The sequence below is a fragment of the Petaurus breviceps genome, unplaced genomic scaffold (assembly GCF_028583685.1).
Source record: "Petaurus breviceps papuanus isolate PSGF00001 unplaced genomic scaffold, PetGlider_PUasm1.0 126, whole genome shotgun sequence".
In the NCBI taxonomy this organism is placed as follows: Eukaryota; Metazoa; Chordata; class Mammalia; order Diprotodontia; family Petauridae; genus Petaurus; species Petaurus breviceps.
Window position 1 is genome coordinate 76,167,199 of NW_027185655.1, and position 25,020 is coordinate 76,192,218.

A 25,020-nucleotide genomic window follows, 5' to 3' on the forward strand; every position below is an offset into this window, starting at 1 on the left:
GCAAGGAGGAATTTGCTCTGAAAAGGGACTAGGAAAAAGAGGCACTGGAAAGTGAAACATTGCTATAAATACTGCTAGTCCTAAAATATGAGCTCTCCTTGAAAGTAGAAACTTGGTTTTTTCCCTCTCTTTGTATTCCCAAGTACTTAGCACACAAGTGCTTAATAAATGCTTGTTGATTGACTGATTGCTATGCTGCAAGGACAGTGCATCCCAATGCCTTGTGTAAATCATAAGCCTGATCTAAGTGATCCACAGAATCTTAACTAGAAGAGGACACATAGTTCAATGTGTATCCGAATAGGAGCCTATATTACAATATCCTTGGCCCTAGTGTCCATTCAGTCTTCGTCTGACAACCTCACATGAAGAAGAGAACAGTATCTTCTGAGGTGGCCCATTACACTGGAATAGATCTAATTGTTAGGTCTTTCTGCACATCAAGCCAAAATAGGCCCATCTTAAACTTCTGTAATTACGTTAATTAATTAATGTAATTAATTCTGTAATTCTAACTAGAATTAGTTTTGTGAGGTAGGACAAAGCAGAAGTCAACTAATTCTGCTTCCACAGGACACTCTTCAAGTATTTAAAGACAACTCTCACATTCTCCCCTTAGTTTATTGTTCTCCAGGCCAAATAACTCAGTTCCTTCAATGGATATTAGTATAACACTCTCCAGGCCCTTGTCATACTGGTTTTCCTGATTTGGAACTCTAGTTTGTTTTTCTAAATTGTGGGGTCCAGTTCCAAACACTACTTCAGATATAATCTGACTAGGTCAGAATACTTGTATTAATGCTGCCTCATGATTGCTTTAGAGCAGTTAGATGGCCCAGTATATAGAATGCCAGCTCTGGAGTCAGGAGGATCCATGCTCAAATCCAGCCTCAGACAATTATTTGCTGTATGACCCTGGGCAAGTCACTTAACCTGTTTGCCTCAGTTTCTTCATCTGTAAAATAAGCTGGAGAAGGAAATGGCAAACCACTCCAGTATCTTTGCCAAGAAAGTCCCCAAAATAAGGTCATGAAGAGTCAGATGTGACTGAAATGACTCAACAACAAAATGATTACAGTAGCTTTTTTTTGGCAACCAGGACATATTGTTGACTCCTATTGAACTTCTTTTACTGCCTGAATTGCTCCATCCTACATTTGTGAAGTTGATCTTTTGAACTAGAGGCATTATTTTAGGTTTGTCTATTTATTTTTACCTTATTAGTTTTGGCCCATAATTTTAAAGTGGTAAGGTGTTGTTGGGTCCTGATTCTGACATGTAGTGAGATCCCCATTTTACCCCACTACCATTTTTTTTATCATCTCTAAAATGTTTAGACAATTATTCTTTTGGATAAAATAATGCTAGAATGTACTTTTAATGACATTGATACCATTGTACCTTTGCATTAAGACTGAATATCTTGCTTCAGAAAATGACAACTATCTTACTTGTTAAATATTTATTGATGTTAAAACCACATGATATCAACACGACAATCCAAAGTAGTATGCTAGTACATTGTTTCTTTATAAATACAAATAAGAGGTGGCAAAATAATGCTAGTGAAGCTAAAAACCAGTAAATTAGCAAGTCACATTCAGAAAAATTTGGCAAGTGATACATGACATATTTCTAAAGTATAAGTAGAATAGTTCCAGGATAGACTGTGTACTGCATCTTAAATTCTTAACAGCCATGTGTATGAGCATGGTCAGAAAACTGGTATCACTCTGCAGAGAATAATAGCTACCCTATGTGTTCATCAATCACTTAAAACCTGGTTGGTGTTCTTACAAAGAGGTACAAAGCAATATATGTGTAGCTGTAATGCAAAATATATGGGGTGGTACACAATTATAAAATTCTTTAAAAAAAACAACAAAGTATTGACTTGAATAAATGAGCTGAGATAGATTTCAACATTTTTATTATAAATAATGAAAGATATATGTGCTTTGTATAAGGAATACAGTGTTTTCCTTTCATAGCAAAGTACCATCAAAACCTCATGTTTTCTCATTCAACCTAATTATTTTTCCCTTATAAAAATGGCTTGGTTCTGAACTAAGACCTCCAAGTCTAGTCAGAATCTGCCCAGTCCAGTTTGATGTCCAATCACCTTGCATTTGGAAAGCAGCCTTTAATCTAACATCTTCATGTACTGCATATAACATAGTCCCTTCTTAGAGGAGGGTCACTGAGTTTATAGCACAGCAGAGAAGTAAATTGATATTTACTATTTGCCATGACTATGTATATACCATGAAGTAAAATACATTATGGCACAAGTCTATTATTGCCTCTCTCCAAGCTTTATTTCCTTCAAGTAGCCATGAAACCAGCTCCTACAGGTGCTTACTTGCCATTTCCATCAGTCTTACAGACTCCATCCATTTCAACTTACTTGCTCTGTATTGTTCCAGTTCCCAGACAAGACAAAAATACCACACACACTGAAATTCCTTCCTTACACATACTCTAGACTTCTAGCTGACCCCAGCATTTGAGACTTGTGAATGGTAGTGTTTTATTCAAACAGATTTAAGATTCATTCACTAACAATGACAAAGAAAGACCTGTTCTTCACCATCTCCCTGTTCCTTCCAGTTCAGTTAAATGAATGCAGTACAACTGCACTGGCAGAATATTCTTATATCCCCACTACCTTCTTTTTCCTCTCCCATCTATCTTCCTAGAACAATATGCCATGGTTGTCATGGGGGCGTTTGGATTCCTTCCATGGAACAGACTGTACTATACACTTTTGCTCTTATTCAAAATACATTAAATTATTGATACTTAAATTAGCCTTTTCAGTATGGATTGTAAATAAAATTCTGGCCCAGAGGGAGGAGATGGCAGGAAGAGAAAAAAATACTACACATAGGAAAAAAAAAAAGAACTAAGGTGTTAACCTTGCTAGAAAACTGTTGATATCAATGAACATTTAAGGCAAGTAGTTCTTTCTCTATGATATAAGAGGAAATGTTTACTTGGATGTATTTGTCCTTTTGGATTCTACCATATTGCACGTGTTCACTGTAGCTGTCTCTATGTATTGCCACTTTAGCATTATATTTTAGTTTTGACTTGTAGTCCAACTGCCTCCAATTAAGCATTTCACGGTATGCTGAAGAGCACTAGTGAACTTGTGTATAAAGGCACTTGGTGATACATACAAACTGTGTTTGCTTTTGCTCAGTTGGTTTCCTTTAGTGCTTTGGCATTTCTGACAAATATACTCATAGCAACTCTCAAAGTTTAAAAATTGGATGGATGTGAATTTTTGGTGCAAGGTGTATATTTCTATGAATACCAGCTACTAATACTCTCCACTGGGTGTAATAGTAAGTTAGAAAGTATGGTTATGGTGTTCTTTATCTCTTGTTTGTAGTCAAAGGTGTGTGTTTACCTTTTACATAAAGTGACAAAGGAATATGGTTGGTCAAGGCAATGGCTTTCAGTGTTTCTGCTTTGAAAATAACAGAGGATCTACAGATCATCACTCTCTACCAAGCCTGAATTCAAAGTCAGGTGAGACGGGTTGGCTTCAGGCTGAAACGCTGCTTTGATGTCTAGTCCTTGGTCTGAAAGTGCTGCATAGCGACTGGCTGAAGGCCGTACTTTTTTTGGTTTGGTACTCTGGGGCTGCTGATGCCACTGGGCTATAGAAAAGCAAAGAGAATAGTTAGAGTTTAATCAGAGTGTAGATTCTCAGATGATCAAAGTAAATTCAAAAGTTCTTGCTCAAATAAACTTGGCTGTGCCTTCTATTTTAAAAACAGAGCATGACCGGGGTGGCTAGGTGGCACAGTGAGTAAAGCGCCAGCCCTGGAGTCAGAAGGACCCAAGTTTGGTTCTGGCCTCAGACACTTAACACACACACAAAACTAGCTATGTGACCTTGGGCAAGTTACTTAACCCCAACTGCCCTCCAAAAAGGCAAAACAACAACAACAAAAAACAGAGCATGACCAACTCAACTAACTCTGAGACTGTGCCCCAACGTCCCACCCTTCAACCTAATCCCACTTTATTTACAGATGGTAACTTCTCCTACATTTTGTTCCTTTTTCCAGGGTGCTATGACCCTCACTGCCAGAATATATAAAATTTACCTTCATTCCAAAGGAAAGATTCTCAAGGGGAATCTTCTGAAATATTCTCTAAGCAACCCTCTGTTCCCCCCACAAATTTCCATCCCATTTTCTTCTCCCTCTTAAAGCTTAAGTTGCCATGTAAAAGTGAATGTTATTGTGAATTTAAAATGTGTTCTCTCTCTCCCTCCTTCTATTTCTGCTATTCATTGTCATGGATATTGTTAGGTACCCTGAATGGGCATTTTTAAACTCCAATCCATGGAAAGAGGTTGGATGGGGGGTCAGTTTGAGTGAACCTTCCCAGGAAGGACTCCACAAAACTGTTTTCAATCCAAATGAAGGTGAAAAGCTGAAATAAAACAAGTCTCATTTTTTCTAGTGATTATGTATACATACTCACTCACACAACACACATATATGTATGCACACAAATATGTACATACATAAAGGCTCATGATCATATTGTGTTGGTTCAGCAATTTCACAGGAACACTTTGCCTGGGCCTAAGGAACATTAATGGTTTACTTACACAAAAATTCCCCTATTTGAAATATAGGAATGGTATATTCTGGTGTGCGTGAGCATATCTGCGCACGCACACACACACACACAAATGCTGATGAAAATCCATGCTGAAACTATATTAATATACTTTGACTAAGAAAGCAATAACAGAGTATATGCATTCTTGGCTCATTAGTGGACATTTCTAGAGTGCACTATAAGATTATAATGATGACACAAGGGGACATTAAACGTTGTCATTTACAGAGCCCAGTAACAACAAAAACATCTGAAAAATGACTGTAATCATGCCTTTGCCTACTACTACAGATGCTTAAGTAAAAGAGCCAGTTATATAGCTGATGACTATGCAAAGAAACACTAGCATGCATATTTTGCTTTTAATATTTCAAAGATCTTGATTTATACTTTGACAGTGTATTTGTTCTCCTGGTGTGGGTCACTATTAGTGCCGAGAAACTACAAATAGAAAGAAAGAGAGCAACATAAACCTTTCTGTGAATGGATTGCTTTTATAGAGGTTGGTCAGGATACCTCTAGGTTAACACTCAGCTACCTTAATTTTCAGAATAGAATGAAGACAAGAGATAACGGGGCACTCACTGTAAACATCCAGTCTGGCAGTGCATGACACGATCCCAGCTTCATTCTTTGCCGACACAGTATACCACCCAGCGTCCTCTTTTGTAGCCCCTTGAATGAGCAGGCAGATGTAGCCATGATTATCCTGATGCATGCTGATGAGAAGGAGAAGGTCATTAAGGCTTTAAATAAAATTTAAAAAGTGTCTTTGGACATGCAGAATTATTTTTAATTAGATCATTAGAAGCAGAATTTTTCAAGTCCTAGATAATGGGGTCTACTTATTCTGGAGAGGCAGGCAAGTCCCACTAACATTAAATGGAATATAAGAGCAGACGTCAAAGGGTGAAATAAATCTGTGTATTTAATTTCTAGTTACGTTTTTCTCCTGGCTGGCTATTAAAACAAATGGATTAATCTAAAATACTAAGAAAAAATTGGGTTTTAAAAAAAATATCACTGTTAGACTAAGCAAAGCTTGCCCTTTTTCTCAGATCATTGGTAACATCTTCTCCAAAGCTTGTGTCTCTTAATAAGAGACACTTCAGGATAGACTGTGATTTTACTATCATAAATATGTTACTAAATATGAAGTCTTGTTTTTGGTTGAGTTAAGGTTCAAACAATTCTAATTTAACTTGACAAAATTACAGACCAACCTCACGCGGTCAGTGCTGTAAGTGAGAGACTCATTTTCTTTCTTCCAGAATATCTGAGGTGGAGGAACTCCAGAAACACGGCATTCCAGTCGCACTGGGTACCCATCAGCAACTCCTGTGTTCTGCAGCTTCTCAAGAAATGCAGGGGCATGATGTGCTTCCTTAGCTAGGAAAAAATGAAAGGAACCTACTATCAATATTTATCCTATGTTCCCAGGGCCATACTATGCAGGATTGAGAAGTGCTTTTAAAACAGTCTGAGTACATCTTTTAATTTTCCACTTTTTTCTTTTCCCTTCTTTCTAATCTCCAGATCATTCTTTCACTAACCAAACTGATGTGCATCCTGTGTTCTACTCATTTAATTCAGCAGTTAATTCAAACCACTCAGCCCACACAGTCCATTGACCATCTGCTCTATTGAATGGCTCTGTCAGGCGGGCTGTGTGAAGAGGCTCCTAGCCTCAATCCTAAGCATCTGTGTTAGCCTTACTTGCTAATTCCTTTTGCTAGGAATTCATTGTTTCTGCCAGCTAACGCCATCTAGTGACATGGACAACCATAGCATACTTGTTTCCAAGGCCACCACATTAACTGGAGTCAAATTTATTCCAGTTTACTTTCCCCAGTTATCTTCTGTGCTTGTCAAGCAGCCCTTGAAAGATGTGTACATTATCATTACACAGTAGGAGAGCCCAGATGATTTTTGCTCCAGGATTTAAAGTAAACTATGAAAAATAGCACATGGAGGATTTTTGGGAGGGTCTGGATAGGTATGGATGTTTTGCTATGTGCATCATTGAAGAGAATGCTCATATGGGTGAGATTACAGATGTATGGGAGGAGTGCAGTATTTATAGTCACCTCCTGACCTAGGATAGTGTATAGCTGCTTGCGCCTTTCATAAATCTCTTATTTGATCAAGGGGTTTGATCTGTACTCTTTAAAGTATGAAAAAAACAGCTTTATTTCCTTTGTCTCTGAAAATAGAAGCACAAACTGATGTTTCCAGAATTCATGCCTTAACTCCTGCTATTCAATGGTGATAGTAATCCTATAAAGGAAAAAGGACTAATGTCTTTCTTGAGTAGAAATAATTTTTGAATATGTGCACATCCATATCGCCCCCTAGTGGTCATTCAACCAAAATGGAGCCACTGACAAAAAAGACAAGTGAACAAGGTAACTCCACTTTGTTCAAAATTCTGTAAAACCTCTTGGAGAATTATAATTTTAGTAAGGCTGGATTTGACTGTGTTTTGTACTTTTTTTGGGGGGATGGGACATTAAGGGGGAGAGGAATGTGGAGTGAACAGTATACAAGTGTATTTGCCATTTTTATGTCCCAGGTTGGAAAAGACAACTCATAAAATTCACTATGTCTAGAAGTCTGAGTGACTGCCAGATATCTTGAGAAAGTCAAGACAATTGGCCCAAATCCTGTGGTCCCAGTATATGAGAACCAGAATGAACAAATGCACATTTAACAAGAACAAAATTGCTGTATGATTAATGGGAAAACACTTGGAAGAAAAATATTCGATGTATTCAAGTGTGAAGAATCATGGCATGTATAAGTTTTTTCAAAAGTCCGTACCTTGTTCCGATATAGTACCATAGTTCTTGGTCTGGGCCTAAGCTAGGCCCATATCTTTATTTGGTTTTCAATAGAATGCATGCTCCTAATGGCAGGGACTACTTCATTTGCCTTTGGATTCCTAGTACCTATTGTAGTGTCACGCACACGAATTGGTGTTTAACAGCTGTTTATTGAATTGAATTGCATTCTTTTTGGGGAGAGGAAAAAAATCAATATTTTTATTAGTATTTAGTTCATGAGAATGCTATGAAACTCCCCCTTAGACACACATAATATTGAGTTTTCATCTTAGCAACAATGAATGACTTCCATTTATATAGCACTTCAAAGTTAACAAAGTGCTTTACATATATTATCTCATTTTATCCCATTAAGTATTGCATTCTGACACAACACTCTTCCTTATTTTGCCTGCCATATTATCAGTGAATGCATTACTTTGGTCAAATAAGTTACTACCTAATGACCTGCATACTAATAATGAGGTGCAGCCTATTCCAATGAGAAGTTAGTAAATCATGTGAAAAGTAAAGAATTTCATGCAGGAGATGCATAATTGGGAAAGAAAAAGGCATTTTGATAGTGAGAGCGAAAAATAATGCAGCAAACTTAAGATTAATTTGAATCTGGAGGCAAGGTAGAGTCACTTCTGAATATTAAATGTTATTCATTCATTCACTCATTCAGATAAGTGAATCCTCTTCTGTAAAGGATAATGTAAAAGTAAATTCTGTAAAGGTAATGGCTTGAGATAAGCAGGAACAAAGTGATAATGGAAGCTTTAGTTGTCATTCTTTCCCTTTCTCCCAGTGGAGAACAATCTTATATACAGAAAGATGAATGAACTTGCAAAAATGCTGCTTAGAATTCTTTCTCCCTTGGTTAGGCTGGTGGGAAGTAGTCAGGAAAGAGGAAAGAGACTGTTATAAAAGCAATGGTTAATTATTGACTGGTACAAGTCATTTGCCATGTCTTGTACCTGTACTGACTATGTTGGCATTTTGATGGTACATAAATAGTGATTGGAAATGAAATGAAATAGTGTGGCAAAACACAGAGAAAAGATAGTACCATAGAGTCTGGTGTTCAATGAGACACATAGGTGTTCCAAAATAATTACCGGCAACAATGAGTTCCAGGCTGAATGAGTTCTGCCCAGCTCGGTTGGTGGCTACACATGTGTAGATGCCAGCATCTCTGGATGTGACAGGTTCGATGATCAAGGAGTGCACACCATTCTCACGCACCAACATCTTGTGAGCACTGTCAGGGCGAATTGGCTTTCCATCCAGTTGCCAACTTAGATCTGGTGTTGGTAATCCACTGACCTTAATCAGAAAAGGTATTAGTTCATGGAAACTCAAAATGCTATGAATAAACAATAGCTTGCTAGTGCCAAACTAGTAAAATAAAGGGTGGTGGGAGGGTCAAGATGGCCTCCAAGGTCTCTTAGAGCTTTAGTGTAAGAAATTTTCCTTGTGTAAGATAGATATTTTTTTTCTGTTTAGTAATCAGATTCACTGCCAAAATTTCATAGAATGAATTGACAGCTTTGGAAAGGTAAGACATTTAGTCAATACACATTTATTAAGGTACCAGGCACTATGCTAAGAGCTAGAGATACAAAAAAAGGTAAAAAAAAAATCCCTGCCCTCAATAAACTAACAGATTGTGAGTTTATTAATCAGGGGATAGGTGGCAAAAAGGGCTGGATAGCTTGGAGAAAAGAAAATTTTAAGTGGATATAATTACTATCTTTAAATATTTGAAGCAACATGCAGTTGTTATTTGGAAGAGAGATTAGATTTAGTCTATGCTGCCCAGAGGACAGAACTAGGACCAGTGGGGTAGAAGTCACAGAGAAGCAGATTTTGGTTCAACAAAGGAAAGAACTTTCTCATAATTACAGCTCCTGAATAATGAAATGGGTTGCCTTGTGAGATAAATCAATTTCTTTCCCTGGAGAATCTGATTGTTTGGGTAGTTGGCCTACACTCAGTGATTGAGAGCATTAATGCTTTTGATAGGACTTGGTGAAAGGAACTCCAGAATTTGGAGTTAAGGGGACCAGAGTCCCAATCACAGCTCTGCTATTTACAATTTGTGTAATGTTAGGTAAATCACTCAACCTCTCTGGGCTATAGATCATCAGTAAAATTAAGAGGTTGGAATAGGTGTTTTCTAAGATCCTCTCCAGCTCTAAATTCTATGATATTATTTATGACCTCTAAAATTCTCTTCAGCTGTAAATATGTGATCCTATGATTCAAGATGACCTTTAAGGTACCTTCCAACCCTTAAGGTTCTATGATCTTGATCTGGGATCCTATTACCTAGATCCTACCCTGGGCTCCTAGGTTCCTAAAAAGTGAAATTTTGCCGTTTCTAGCTCAGTCAACCTCCCCCCCCCCCCCAAACCCCTCCCACATACACACCCGTTTCCTGGTTATCTTCACATTCTGCTCCTACCCTCCTGACTCTTTCTCTTTGAAAAGTCACTCCACTGATCCACCCTAGGGATCTGGGCTTCTGCTGGTATACATTCACCATTTTTGGACTGATCCAGACCTCCATGAAGCTGTTCCTGAGCCATCTTTATGGCATGCAGCTGTGCTTGCCCCACTCCTCCCCTCCCCCCTCCCCCTTGGCTTTTTACCTCTTGCTCTGGCAACAGTAATGAAATTAGTACCACCATTCTTGGAAAAGATGTGCCAAATCATTTGCTCTGACTACATTTAATGTCCCTGTGACCTCCTTGGTCAAAAAACTTCTCCCTGGACACTACTCCTTTAAATATTTTGTCTTCTGGTAGTAGAATGTAAACGTCTTGAGGGCAGAGATTGTTTTGCTTTTTTTACTAATATCTCTAATGCTTAGCCCAATTGTTGGCATATAGTAAGTGCTCAGTAAATACTTTTCCTCTCTCTCATTCATGATACTATGACTTCCTTGTTAGTGAAGGTTTAATTTTCATCAGTGAAATGGTTATAAAACAAAGTTTGATGCCTTATGATCTTAGTAGAATGTGAGGATTATTGAGATGATGTCAGCTGAGTTTTTGGGAAGAAAGATGCCTAGCAATGAAGGTAATGGTAATGGTAATGAATGGTAACCCCATTCAGCCCTCACACAGTATAATCACTTATTTCACTGTGGGACTGCCAAAACTATAAGATATACTATTTAATATTTCAATTAGTACAAAGAATGATTATTTTAATAACTTTGGAAACTGCGTAACAAAAGCAACTTGGATTACTCAGAAAGAAATCCATACCCACAAACTAGAATCACAGTGAAAACATCTTAACATCTTAAAATCATGAGTGTTGTATTGACCAGAGATCAGATAAAAGCCATTTAATTGCTGCACTGTGAAGCCAGAGGATGGTTGCCATCTGTCAGCTCTTTCCAGTTTTTCCCTTGGTTCAGAATGGGAGAAAAGTACCATTTAAGGGTACTCCCCCCCTCCTTCTTTTCTCTCATGGGAAATTTACAGACAAAAAAGATGTCAGCTGGTTTATAAAACAATTCTCCCTTTGAAGATCCAACTCTGCCAAAATCTGTCACTGAACTTTCAAATTCCATTCTGGCTACGTGTCATTCATTTGATCCTACCCATGGTATACAGTGCTTTGAATTTAAATTCTTTGAATCAAACTCATCATTTTTAAAGGTGCCTCTTCCTCACATGTAGCACAAAAGGGAGGATTTCTCTTCTATAAGAATATTTTAAAAATCAAATCAAATGATATTCCAATTATTGTAAGCAGTCAAATTCAGATCCACAGAGGTAGCCAGAATAAATATGAAAATCTTTGGACACAAGAAGTTTAGGTACTAAAGTAGTATTAGTATATAGAATTGGAGAGGGATGTACTCCTTCATGTCATTGGTCACCCTTCCATTTCTATAATCACTACTTTCTCCTCATTTTCAGTGGCATCACTGTTACCACCATGGATAGCAATGTGGAAATGGGGATGGTGGGAAGATGCTTTAGGAAGGCCCCAGGCTTCTCTAAGAACTGCAAACAGTGTCACAGAAGGTTGGATATACTTTTCTCACACAACAAGGCCAACCCACTAAGTTAAGTTCCTTTTCAAAGTGAGGAGAAACGTCTGGTATTTTTGTCTCCCTCTAACCATCCAATCTATATCAGATCCATTCCAATAGGAAGTTACTCATGTAGCAAAAAGAAAATGCCCCTTCATTTCATCCCTCAGCCATCCCTTTGTACTCGCCCCCTCCCTTCTGTCCCCCAGGTACAGTAACATTGTATAATCTCAGGGGCTAAACGTCACCTTTTTGGACATCATTCTGGATAGTTTAGGCTCTCAAGAAGTATGTGGGAATGGGAAAACATCCCATTAGTGGAAAGGAAAAAACTATGCTCCCTCAGACTTAGTACCAAATCAAGTAGAGTCAGTTCCTAAGAATGTACCCAAGCAGGGGTGGCTAGGTGGTGCAGTGAATAGAGCACCGGCCCTGGAATCAGGAGGACATGAGTTCAAATCTGGCCTCAGACACTTAGCACACTTACTAGTCATATGACTTTGGGCAAGTCACAACCCCAGTTGCCCTCCAAAAAAACAAAAGAATGTACCTAAGGGGTGAAAAACTCAAGGTTTTGGCATATTTTGAAGGAATAAAGCTTAGTGTGCAGCTACAATGTATAATTGACATTTTTCCTGCAGTAGGTCCCACAGCATGTCATCATCAGGTCCAGTTTTCTCCTAATATTTTTACTTATTCATTTGACATCTTAACAAGAAAAATCAACAGATACTTGGATAACCTCATCATCCTGTTAAGATCTCATCAACCCTGGTCCTCCACCTCATCACTACTCTCTGTTTCTCTGATTAGAGGGTAAGAATGGGGGGGAGGGGGGGCGGAGCCAAGATGGCAGAGTAGAAGCACGACCTTCCCCCGCAGCTCTGGCTTCCACCCTCCCCAATCCATGTAAAAAGAGGACTCTAAACAAACTTTGGAGCTGCAGAACCCACAAAATGACACAGAGAAGCTAACCTCCCACTGAGGACAGCCCGGCAGGCCGGCAGGAATCCAGCACAGCGCTCCAGGAGCCGAGCCCAGCCCCGCCGCCAAGGCTTTAGCCCCAGGGCGGGCCTGACCAACTGATGACCAGAGGGACTCCAGATCAGCAGCAGCTGTGGCTGTTTCCAGATTTATCAACACTTAAATGTGAAGGACAAAGTGAGAGGTCAGTGCAGTCTGGACTTTGGGACCAGTAAGTGGGAGTGTGTGGCTTTTACCCCCGGGGTGAAAAGCCGCTGAGGCCGGCACAGCCAGCCAGTGCCATGTGGCAGCTTCAGCTCCTGGCCTGCAGAGTGTAGGGGGACCAAGCACCAGTCTGAAGGGTAATGGATCTTGCTTTAACCTGCTTGGATCTGGATTGCAGTCTAGGGTGGAGGTCCTGGTGTGTGTGTCCAGCTTGCCAGAGAATGTGGAGACCTCAGAGAGGGCACCCATCTAATACCTCCGGCAGCTGAGAAAATCCCAGCATTTGGGATGAAAGCTCCCCTGTCTGGTGGCAGAGTCCTACTGTGGCAAAAAGCCCAGGGGTCAAGTGACTGAGGGGCGACATGACCAGGCAAAGGAAACAAAGCAGACAGAAGATTCCAACAATACACTCCTAATTTGGGGACAAAAAGGAGCAAAGCATGGAACAGGAAGAATAAAGTGAAGTCAGAACTCCTGCACCAAAAGCTTCAAAGGAAAATACAAGCTGGTTACAGGCCATAGAGGACCTTAAGAAGGATTTTGAAAACCAAATAAGAGAAGTGGAGGAAAAATTGGGAAGAGAAATGAGAGCAATGCAAGAAAATTATGAAATGAGAGTCAACAGCCTGACTGAGGAAAATAATACCTTAAAAAATAGACTGACTCAAATGACAAAGGAGGCCCAAAAAGGCAATGAGGAGAAGAATGCCTTAAAAAGCCGAATTTGCCAGATGGAAAAAGAATCTTAAAAACTCAATGAGGAGAATCATTGCTTCAGAATTAGATTGGAGCAAATGGAAGCTAGTGACTTTATGAGAAATCAAGATGCTGTTAAACAGATCCAAACAAATGAAAGAATAGAAGGCAATGTGAAATATCTCATGGGAAAAACCACTGACCTGGAAAATAGATCTAGGAGAGATAATTTAAAAATTATTGGACTACCTGAAAGCCATGATCAAAGTAAGAACCTAGAAATCATCCTCCAGGAAGTTCTCAAAGAAAACTGCCCTGATGTTTTAGTACCAGAGGGCAAAATAGAGGTTGAAAAAATCCACTGATCACCTCCTGAAAAAGATCCCAAAAAGAAAACTCCTAGGAATCTTATAGCCAGGTTCTGGAATTCCCAGATTAAGGAGAAAATATTACAAGCAGCCAGGAAGAAACAATTTGAATATTGTGGAAACACAATCAGGATAACCCAGGATCTGGCAGCTTCTACACTGAGGGATCGAAGGGCCTAGAATGTGATATTCCGGAGGGCAAAGGAGTTGGGATTAAAACCAATAGATTAAAACCCAGCAAAACTGATTATCATGTTTCAGGGGAAAATATGGTCATTCAGTGGAATAGAGGACTTTCAAGCATTCTTGCTGAAAAAACCAGAGTTGAATAGAAAATTTGACATTCAGATACAAGAAGCAAGAGAAGCATGAGAAGGTAAACAGGGAAAAGGAATCATAAGGAACTTATCAAAGTTGAACTATTAACATTCCTACATGGAAAAACAATAATTGTAACTTATGAAACTTTTCTCAGTAGTTGAAGGGATTAGAAATATATATATGTCTATATATGAGGGCATATGCATATACATATGTGAATGTGTGTATATATGTTTACAGGTATACATAGATAGAGGGCACAGGACCAATTTAACAGGAAGGAATGATACTTAAAAGGTGAAGTTAAGAGGTGAGAGGAATATAGTGAGAGGAGATGGGGAGAGACAGATTGGGGTAAACTATCTCATACAGAAGAGGCAAGGGAAAATGGTTACAATGGAGGGGAAGAATAGGAAGGCAAAAGGGAATGGGTCAACCTTATTCCCATTGCATTTGGCTGAGGAAGGAGTGAAATACACACTAAATAGGGTATCTCACCCTTCAGGAGAATAGGGGGGGAAGGGGATGAGAGGGGGGATGATAGAAGGGAGAGCAGGCTGGGGGGGAGGGAAGTTGGAAGCACCCACTTTTGAAAAGGGACAGTATTAAAGTAGAGAATAGAACAAGTGGGAGGTGGGATAGGAGGGAGGGAAATATAGTCAGTCTTTTACAATATATCTACTATGTTATTGTTTTGCATTAGCCACACATGTACAACCTATACTGAACTGCTTATCTTCCCAGTAAGGGTGGGTGATAAGGAAGGAAGGGAATGAATCTGGAATTGATAGTTTTAAAATCAAATATTCAAATATATATATGTGTGTGTGTGTATATATATACATAGATATATATACTATTATTAATACCATCTTATATGTAATTGGGAAATAAGATATACAGGCACTGAGGCATAGAGATCCACTGGAAAAATAGAAAAGGGTATGGGAGAAAATATGGGAGAGAGCAAATTGGAGGAGGGGATATCCTGTGGGACTGCTATTTTGGGGAGGTGGGTAGGGGAAAAATGGGGAGAAAATTTGTAACTCAAAATCTGGTGGAAACGAATGATGTAAATCAGAAGTTAATAAAGCATTAAAAAAATAAAAAAAAAACAGAATCTGGGAAAAAGGGAAGCTTCCTCTGCTGGGAAAGAAGAGATTGGAATTAAATTCATTTATGTTATGGTTGTTGAGATGGTTTCTATTGTTTGTTTCATTTTCTTGTCTAATTAAATGTGATACTAACACAAAAAAAAGAAAAAAAAAGAAGAAAAATCAACAAACTAGAGATATCTAACTAAAAATTTTTTTTAACTTGTATTTGTCTTGTCAGTGATTTCCCTGAAATTACATGGTTTAAACTGAGGGCAGAAAGTAAGACATTTGTATTTGTTGAATTTTAAATCAGACATTATAAAAATTTTTTTGGGGGGGGAGGTCTGCCATCATTTTTACAATTAAAAGATCTGAACTATATTTATCTTGTTTTAAATACTCCTTTCTAGATCAAAGTATGGTGCAATAGCAAAATAATAAAACACATCGAATACCTCTTGTCCCTCCAAAAAAAGAAAAGGGCTTTGTTTCTCTTTCATGGAAAAATATAGCAAGCAGATTAATTTATTTTATGCACTATGACGAGAACCAGCAGAGGGCACCCCAAATCACATTTCATTTAGAAATGAACAATCCATCCCTTAAATATTTGAAATGAAAATTTAGAGTCAAAGTTCTTGAACGGAGCAAAAGATAACAGGACATTGAAAATGAGGTATCTTTACAATTTCTCTTAGGAACGGAGAATGGAAAAAAATTTGAACATAGAAAATAAACATAAGATTGTGGGGGGCAGGGAGAGGATATGAAGGGTGAAGTATTTTCTTAGCATTTCTTATCAAGTTAACCAAGTTCACTACTTCAACACCTCCACCCATATATTTATAGTGAATGTGCAGGGAAGATGTTTTATTAATAATGAGAAGCATAATCAAAGAAGGAATGAGAAAGCATATCAAAATCTCTGGGATATCATAGTCTTGTTTGAAGTTTCTCTCAAGCTTTTGTACAATGATATTTGATCTTATATAACTTTTCCACAAGAGAAGTACAAAGTAACGATATTGAGATGAAGTGAGAGAGGAAGCAATCAGTTAGCAAATTACCTTGCAATCCATTCGGCAGAGTTTTCCTTCTTGAACAGTTAGGTCTCCAGGCGCCTGCAAGAAGTGAGGTCTGAAAAATCGTTCTTGAATTGGTTCATTTTCATCTCCACTGTCTCGTGATCTAGATCGGGGTCTTTGAAAGAGGGTACATAGATTTCAGCTCTCTTATTTTTTTGTCACAATAGATAATCTGATGCATAGCTCCATTTTTTGATATTCTCATTTTTTTTTGCAACCAGTAAGGGAATAAAAAATTAGAAACTATTATTTCATTTGAGGATAAAAAGGGTGTATGTATTGCAGCAGGCCTTAAAATCAGCTGGAAAGGATCATAGAGACAAGCTGGGCCAACCTCCTCCTTTTGTAGGTGAGGAAACTGAGGCTCAGAAAAATTAAAGGATTTGCCCAAGTTATTAAAAAAATTTTTTTGAACTTAATTAAAACTAAATAAAATCCAATGCCCATATACATAATAGCACAGAAAAAAGATTATACATGAAATTATAGGTCTCTATTACGTATAGCTTGCTTTTCTTTTAAAGTATATAACAAATTCTTTCTAAAGCTTTCAAAGCTAACTTAATTCTGTGGTTCTCTGTTTGCCCAGGCAAGTAATTGGCACAGCTAAAATGGGAGCCCAGCCAGGTCTTCTGATTCTATAGGTACTTTTCATACTGTTTAAATCTTGCTTGAACTTTTGCCATCTTTGAGTCTTTAAAATCATTGCAAATTCAAAGGAAGGTAAATAAAAAAAATTGAGCATTATACAGGTAGCCCAAAAGTCTGAGTGCAATGTTAAAGTTTTAATAGCATCAAGACTTTTGGAACACCCTGTATAGAGTAGAATTTTCTTTTTCCAAATGAAATATTTTCCTCCCTTTTAATTTTGTGTGAGAAGTAGCAGCAGCTGTTGCCTATTAATTTGCTCCCAACTCTTTTCAACAGAAATTACTGTAACTTTCCACTGTACTCTTAGATTTGTGGGAAATTCAATGTTAATATTTATTTTATGAAATCCTAACACATTTGCATTGAGGCTCATTTTGGATAAGAAGCCTGTCCTTTTTATTTTTGTTGTTGCTTAGTGATTTTCAGTCATGTCCAATTCTTTATGAATCTTCCTCCCTTTTTTTTCTTGGCAGAGATACTGGAGTGGTTTGCCATTTTCTTCCCCAGTTCATCTGACAGATGAGGAAACTGATGCAAATAGGGTTAAATGACTTGCTCAGGGTCATGCAGATACTAAGTGTGTGAAGCTGGATTTGAATTCAGGTCTTCCTGATCCCAGGCAGGACTCTTCTGCACACTCTGTCACCTAGCGGTCCCTAGTCCTTTTCATACCATCCAGAAAACGCACACACACACACACACACACACACACACACACACACACGCTGTAAGACATATTTTCCTTTGACTCCATAATCATGATGACATTTACAAAAATATCCTTTTAAAGAGAGTATACAAATCAAGAAAAGTCCACCAGGTATATGTATGTGCTTTATATCCTTTCGCCCTTTGAAAAGTCTAGTTAGAGAAATCATCTGTAGGAGTAAGATAATTTAAACTAATTTCAGAGAAGACTGAAGAAGATAGCACAAGGGAAAATAAAGAGTCCTGCCACAGTGGCAGTCACAGTGAATTAAATTTAAGATTACTTAAATAGAGAAAGCAATAGTGGAACAAATTCAAAGTGTTCTTACTCTGACAGGCAAATAATTGTCAGCTTGTTTATATTCCATTTATTCTTGCTCTAGGCACAGGTCTAATTTATGAGGAAAATACCCAATCCTATTTATTGGAACTTGTATTAAAAAAATCATCAAATAGCACAAATTAATATAAATAACCAGGGAGGCAAAAATACATTATCTTTGCTTGAATACAGGTGACTAAAGAAAGAGGTGGAGAATAGGGTGAGCCTGAATTGAAACTAAAAGGCTGACTCAGGCACATGGTAAGTTTATTATTCCATTGCGTTCATGTCCAAAAAAATAGGTTTTAATATGAGTGGTGACAGCAATTAAAAATAAATACAAGGATTCCAGATGTTGCCAAAATGAAGTTTCAATTAAATTTGAACAGGACAAACAAGGATGGCTTTTCCAAATATCATAGACAAAGGCTCTGTGTCTGAAATATACCTATCCATGGGTGAATCCATAATTCAGTCTTGTGGAGGAGGTATAGACATGTCTATTACCTGATATTTACCTAGGTTCTCCTCCCTTCTGTCACATCCTGACATTTTTTTTTGGATCTGCTGTTATTCTCTTTACTACATATTTATTTCTTCACAAAGGCCTTTAGACAAAATACTTGTTGCTATGGACTATGGCTTCCATCTAGAACTTTTTGAGGCTGCTTTTCGGTGACAGGAACAGTATCTGTTTTATATAGGCTAGGCTATTGACCCTTAAAAGAGGCAGAGAGCCCATTCTTGGTACCATCCTTGCTACCTGAGTCATAAAAGACCCATCAACTGGGGAATTGGTGTTAGAGGTTTCAGCATAATTCCCTTTGCTCTGAGGATAAGCCTTTCTGACCTAGCCTAACTGCCCACATAAATGAGGGGATAGAGGGGAATAGCATTTTATCTGAATTATTATCCTTTAGAATAGCTTCTATCTCAGTTATTGTGGAAAGAGCTAAACAGAAGCCCTTGGAGTTGCCTGAAACATCTCATAGTAATATTAAACAGTATTGAAGGGGTATGTTAAATTTATTTCCTCCCCAGTATAGTCATGATCAATGGCAATTTCACTGATGTCTCCAATACCAACTCCTCATAGGATGAACCTTTTTTTTTTTTCCATAAGGAAGCCAAATCAGTGATGATCTTCAAAATGACTTCTCTGCTCTTTTAAAGGGAAGTCACTTAACCTCTGTGTGCTCAAAACACCTCCGTAGAACTTTTATATGAATTCATAGGCTGTAATCTGTACTACTAAAAGGAGTTCTATCTCTGATTTAATCAGAGATCTTTGCTGTATTCTTGTCATTAAATGAAGGAATGCTCAGAGGAACACCTTATAGATGCATCTAATGATCAACTTCTTGGAGAGAAAGCTATGAAATTCCTCACTTTTTCAAATCAGATTGACAAATACTTGCTTATAAGAACAACAGGATCATAGCTTTAGAGGTGGAAAGTACTTTAAGGGATACTGAGTTCATTTTACAGATGATACAACTCAGGACCAAAGAGAATGTCCAAGCTCACACAGGTAGAGACAAGAGCCAGGATCTGGACCTAGGTCCTTAGACTTAAAAATCTAGTGCTATCATGTATTGCACTATGTACAAAATATGCTTCTTATTTGGAAACAGTGAAATTGTAAAGTCTCTTCTTCTCTCTACCAGCCCCCAGGGAAATTGGACAGGCTTTCAATACTGGATAGATAAACTTTATCTTAACCCATAACATCCAATAAAGAAATACAAGAAGGGTGTCAAATGTAAAACCTCCAGTACATACTGACCGTCTTCTGAATGTATTCTGTGTTGGAGTCCAACCATGATCTTGTCAGTGTTTTTTACTGTTATAATACCTATGCAAAAGAAATAAATAAGATACCTTCTGACATGAGACTGGCCTGAGGGAGAACGAGGACTGCGGCCTCTCTGGTTGACAGCCTGTACCATCAGCCTTCCAGTACAACTCACTCGGCCCTGTCGGAGATATTAGGAAAATAAAAAAGGAGGAGGAACATGATTTAGAATTGAGTATTTTCACCGCCAGTTGCTCCTGTATTTCTTGCCCAGCTTTCATTATTCTTGGTTTCAACATGACATTTTGTAGTAGATCAGCCTCTAACATTAGCAACAATTTACCTTTTTCAGAACAGCATTTTTCCAGGGATAAGGAAAATTTTGGAGCCCAGTGATGTGGTGAGTACCCCCTCCCTTTTCCTGAGAATTTGATAATATTGGCTATTGATTCAGCTTTTCAGAGCAAGAAAAAAACACCATGTGCTTCCTGAGGTCCTTTTCTTTTTGTGTTCTGGTTCAACATCAGGTACCTACTATTATTGTCTGCCTGAACCATCTATAAACATTAGGACAGCTTTTGATGATTTAGCAAACCAATTACAATTATTGCTGCCTGGATTGTTGCTAATCAATACCTAAGCTAACCAATGGTACCAATGGGAAAAAAGAGAAGGGGAAGAGAGGAGAACAGAAGATATTTTCCCTTTACATTTTTATAAGCTTTATAATGATTTCTGAGGCTTTCATGTGAAATGTTTAGATATGATCTTGTATTGATGCATCTATGGCTTGTCGCAGATTCCAAAATAAAAACTGGAACATTCTAATCTTTCTTCTACTCTTCCCAGGAGCACATTTTCCCAACCCCAATAATTTTCAAACTGCATGACCAATGGCATCACTTCCAAAACTATTAAGTACTGGCATAGTGTAATTAGCATTTTGTGAGAAGTTTCTTTGGCAAATGGTATTATATTTGGAATTTCGTCCATAACATCCAAGAGCCTTTCTAAGGAATTTTATCATTAGGTGTTAAATAACTACAAAAATGGATTTGCTTACAGAAAATGGCCAAATTACCAGGAAAAACAGTTTTTATCTGCTAATTTTTTTAGGGTACTTATAAATTTGGCAGAAAGCTTTAATGTAGCTACCAAAAAAAGGACCAAATAATATGGATTAGAAATCCCTAGCCTACCATCTTCATCTTTTGTTTGAATTTCTTCCCTCATCAAACTCTTATCCAGAGTAGTAAGCCAGGTTAGCAAATGTCCTATTTCCTTCTTATGCCTGAACCCACTGTCCCTTCTGTCTTCCATGAATATGCACAGAATTCCAGTTCCATTTGATCGTGAGCTCCTTGAAAGCAGGGATGTCTTTTACCTTTCTGGTGTCAGAGAGGCATTTTTTTCTGGGTAGCTGACTCTAAGAGTCCCCAGTGGGAGCAGGATTAAAAGTGGAAGTAATTAGAGGAGCAGTGCCAATTTTGACCAATCAGATCTTTTGAGGGTTCTCTAGATCTGAACTTCCTTTAAGGCAACTGCTATAAAAGCAAAGGCACATTAAGATAACCACATAATGTGGCTCTCCTTATGTCCCATATGCAACACTGAGAAAAGCATATTGTCCAGAACAATGGGGCTAGTCCTGCCATATTGCCACATCTCTGGAAGTAGATGTCCAATTTTGTATACCATAATCTAGCAGAGACATTGACAAGCTGTATTTCATCCAAAAGAGAATGGCCATGAGACAGAGAAGAAACAGTGAGAAATGGCTGATGAAATTAGGGATGTTTAACTACAAGAAAAAAATAAAGACAAGGGAAACATGGTGGTTGACTTTGAAAATGTGACGGGCTGACATCTATAAAAGAGAATAGATTTATTCTTTGTTGTTCCAGGGGACAGGACTAGGACTAACAGGGAAGGTTATAGGGAGGCAGACTTCAGATCAAAATGACTTTCTTAAAATCAGGGCTCTACAGAAATATAATGTACTGCTTTGTGAGCTAGGACCCCACAACAACAAGTGCTCAAACCTAAACTGGATGATCCTGTCTCATGGATGGAGAAGAAGATATTCCTGGACTATGTGGAGGATCAGACCAGATGATCGCTAAGGTCACTTTCTACTCTGAGTCAGTGATTCTATAGGACTCTACTTGCTTGCTTCTTAACCTTTTGAAAGATCTGTAGTTATGTAGCACTCTTAACAATACTTGGCTGTTCTGCCTTGGGTTTTATCTTCTGAAATTCTACCAGAATACTTACAAACCCAGAGGTAATTGGTCATCTTGCTGTGAGGTAGAGTCTTCATTATCCATAGCAAGTGGGACTCTGAATACCTGGCAGAAGCCAAACTTTGTATAGTAAAGATAACCACAGGATTTCCACAGTTGTATCCACCCTAGATAGGATCTCATCATTACATACTTGAGCACCTACTTCAACCCTTCCATTGGGGGGGGGGAATCCACTACCTCCCTGCACAGCCCATCCCACCTTTTCTTTTTGCTTTTTGGAGGGCAATTGGGGTTAAGTGACTTGCCCAAAGTCACATGGCTAGTTTTTGTGTGTGTGTGTTAAGTGTCTGAGGCTGGATTTGAACTCAGGTCCTCCTGACTCCAGGGCCAGTGCTCTGATTCACTGTACTACCTAGCCACCCCACCCTTTCCACTTTTGAAGAGCTTCAACTCTGAGGTTTTCCTGGCATTAAGCACAAATTTTCCTCCTTTCAGTTGCTACCTATTGTTCACAGATTTGCCTTCTGGAGCCAAAAAGAACAAGACTGAACAGAGGTAAATTGATATCATAGAAAGAAAGCTGAATTTGGAGTCCAAGGATGTAGTTCTAAATACTGGCTCTAATACATACTAAGTATATGACCTTAGGCAAATTGACTTCACCTCTCTGGGTCTCAATTTCCTCATTTTTAAAATGAGAGAATCATACTAGATAACCTCAAACATAACTTTGAGCTCTAAATCTATGACCGTACATGTCTAATGCTTCTTCCACATAAGAGCCCTTCAGATACTTGAAGAGGGCTATCATGTTTCCTCTGAATCTTTCCTTCTCAAGGCTAACCTCTCTTGGTTCTTTCAGTTCATCTTCATTTAAGATAGATTCAATGCCTTTATTCATCATCCTGGCTATCCTCCTCTAGATCAATTTCCTTTTTAATGTCTTTTGGTAAAGATATGGATGCGTACCATGGGTTGACATTAAATTTGTTGCACAATAGTATTATTAACATATAATATATTGTGTAAAAGACACATCAACTTTCTACAACTATTCACTCTACTAATTTTTTTGGGTGCAGTAACTCATAAAGACCATCTACTAAGATATGAAGGGGTTACTTTCAGTGGAAGAGTTGTTCACATTGATGAAATCAGGTCAGCTGATGCATATAGAACTATTTTCTCCTTACATGATAAAGAAATATGGATTTTAGAATCTTGGTCATCTAATTCTACCAAGGCACTGTCTATCTTTTTTTTTTGAGAAAGAGAAAGTATTAGTTGACTCCTAGGGTCTGAGGCACAAACTATTTAATTTTGTCTTTGCTATGCTCATCACCTCATAAAACATATTGTAGTTGCTTTAATACATGTTGTTGACTGACTGCCACAAAATCAGTCATTCAAACAATAAAATATTATTTAGTGACTACTATGTCCTAAGACAATAGTTTCAAACTCAACTAGAAACAAGGCCATTAAACTATACATGAAGATCCCTAACTTATTTTGTGGAGTATTTCCCAATTAAATTTTAATCTAATTGGGCTTTACTTGGGAGTATTGTGGGCCACTTGAGTATTTTGAAACCTCTATCCCAGGCATTATGCTAGGTGCTTTGGAAGATGCAAAACTAGAAGACTCAAAGATTCAAGAAACTTATAATTTCATTGAAGGGACTAGATTAACCATCTTAAAGAATAATTAAGAGAATGCAAGAAGGTAGAAGAGAGGCATCATAGAATAGCACAAAGAACCTTGGAACTGGGAGTCAGCAGACCTGAATTTGAAATCCAAATGTGTCACTAACTAGCTGTGTTACCTTGGGGCAGAGACTTCCACCTCTCTGGGTACTGGTTTCCTTCTTCTAAAATAAAGGATTTTGACTTTAAAGATATCCAAGGTTTATTACAACTCTTGACATTCTGAGACTTCCAAGCATGAGAGAGAGAGATAAAGCAGGGAGAGGAATTACTGGGTTGGAAGGAGTGGTTATAAGCAGAATTATTTCTGTACTCAGAAGGAACATCACACGAGGATACCAAAAATATGTGGTGGCATATTCCTTACAGACCCCCACTAACATTAAAATGTTTCCTGTCATGACCACAGATATACTTGACAGAATTTTCATAAAATCTACATTAAAGACAAGGTGTAATGAAACCAGTTCCATTGGGATTTAACTTATGTTTATTTATACCCAAAACACAGGCCATGGAGGCCAACCCCCATCATACTGATCTATTTGTTAATGCTTGGCATAAGCCTGATTGTTAAGCTGGTTTGGAGTCTCCTAATGAGGCTCATCTGAGCCTCAACATCTCCAATTGCAGTAGGAAAGCCTGGGTGGTCACATACTTAGAAGACCCCTATTATACTTTAAATAATTAATGTTCTTGTAAAAAGCTGCATGTGTTTATTTTTAATAAATAAGCATGTAAAATCCATAATCATTTTGAGGAGAGGATGGAGAATAGGGGCTAATACATTTTATTTTATGTGAATAGTTTTAATTGTGTAAGTAGGCAATATGGCTTCCTCATTTATTAATGGCTTTGACATTTTAGTGATTTAAAAAAAAATCTGGACCTATGATTTCACCAATGTATGGGAACTTACTCCATCAATGTAAATTGGTCAGTCTAGTATTTATAATCCTAGAGATTTGCTTGAGGCATTGAGTGGTTAAGTGTATCGCCAGTGGTCATTCAGCCAATATATGTCTGAGCAAGGAATTAAACTTTCTGACTCCAGGATTGGCCATACTTCTTCTCATTTCAGGGACAGAATTCTTATACTTTGTATATGTTTTTATTGTGGCCAAAATCCTGCTGGAATAAATAGTACTCCAGTATTTCAAGGATGTCTGATCAAACTCATAGGAGTGCTCCTTACCGTGATATATACAGAAAGCACTTGATAAATACTAAGGCTATATAAATATATATTTTAATGTATATATATAATATGTATAATGTATATATACACATATATATGCTACAATCATTAAT

The 25,020-nt window shown here is 38.0% G+C and overlaps 1 protein-coding gene across 6 annotated transcripts in view; it reads right to left on the minus strand.

The window, feature by feature from the left end:
- Positions 1-1,447: 1,447 nt before the first annotated feature.
- The window catches only part of PALLD (palladin, cytoskeletal associated protein), a 543,092-nt gene continuing 519,519 nt past the window's right edge, over positions 1,448-25,020 (minus strand). For all 6 annotated transcript variants that reach the window (XM_069097213.1, XM_069097225.1, XM_069097232.1 and 3 more), the window contains 6 exons: positions 19,844-19,938; positions 16,264-16,396; positions 8,591-8,798; positions 5,871-6,036; positions 5,233-5,366; positions 1,448-3,668 (listed from right to left, as the gene is read on the minus strand). In XM_069097213.1, coding sequence (XP_068953314.1) covers positions 3,496-3,668; positions 5,233-5,366; positions 5,871-6,036; positions 8,591-8,798; positions 16,264-16,396; positions 19,844-19,938 — 909 coding nt within the window. In that variant the 3' untranslated portion in view covers positions 1,448-3,495. The remainder of the gene's footprint in view (positions 3,669-5,232; positions 5,367-5,870; positions 6,037-8,590; positions 8,799-16,263; positions 16,397-19,843; positions 19,939-25,020) is intronic.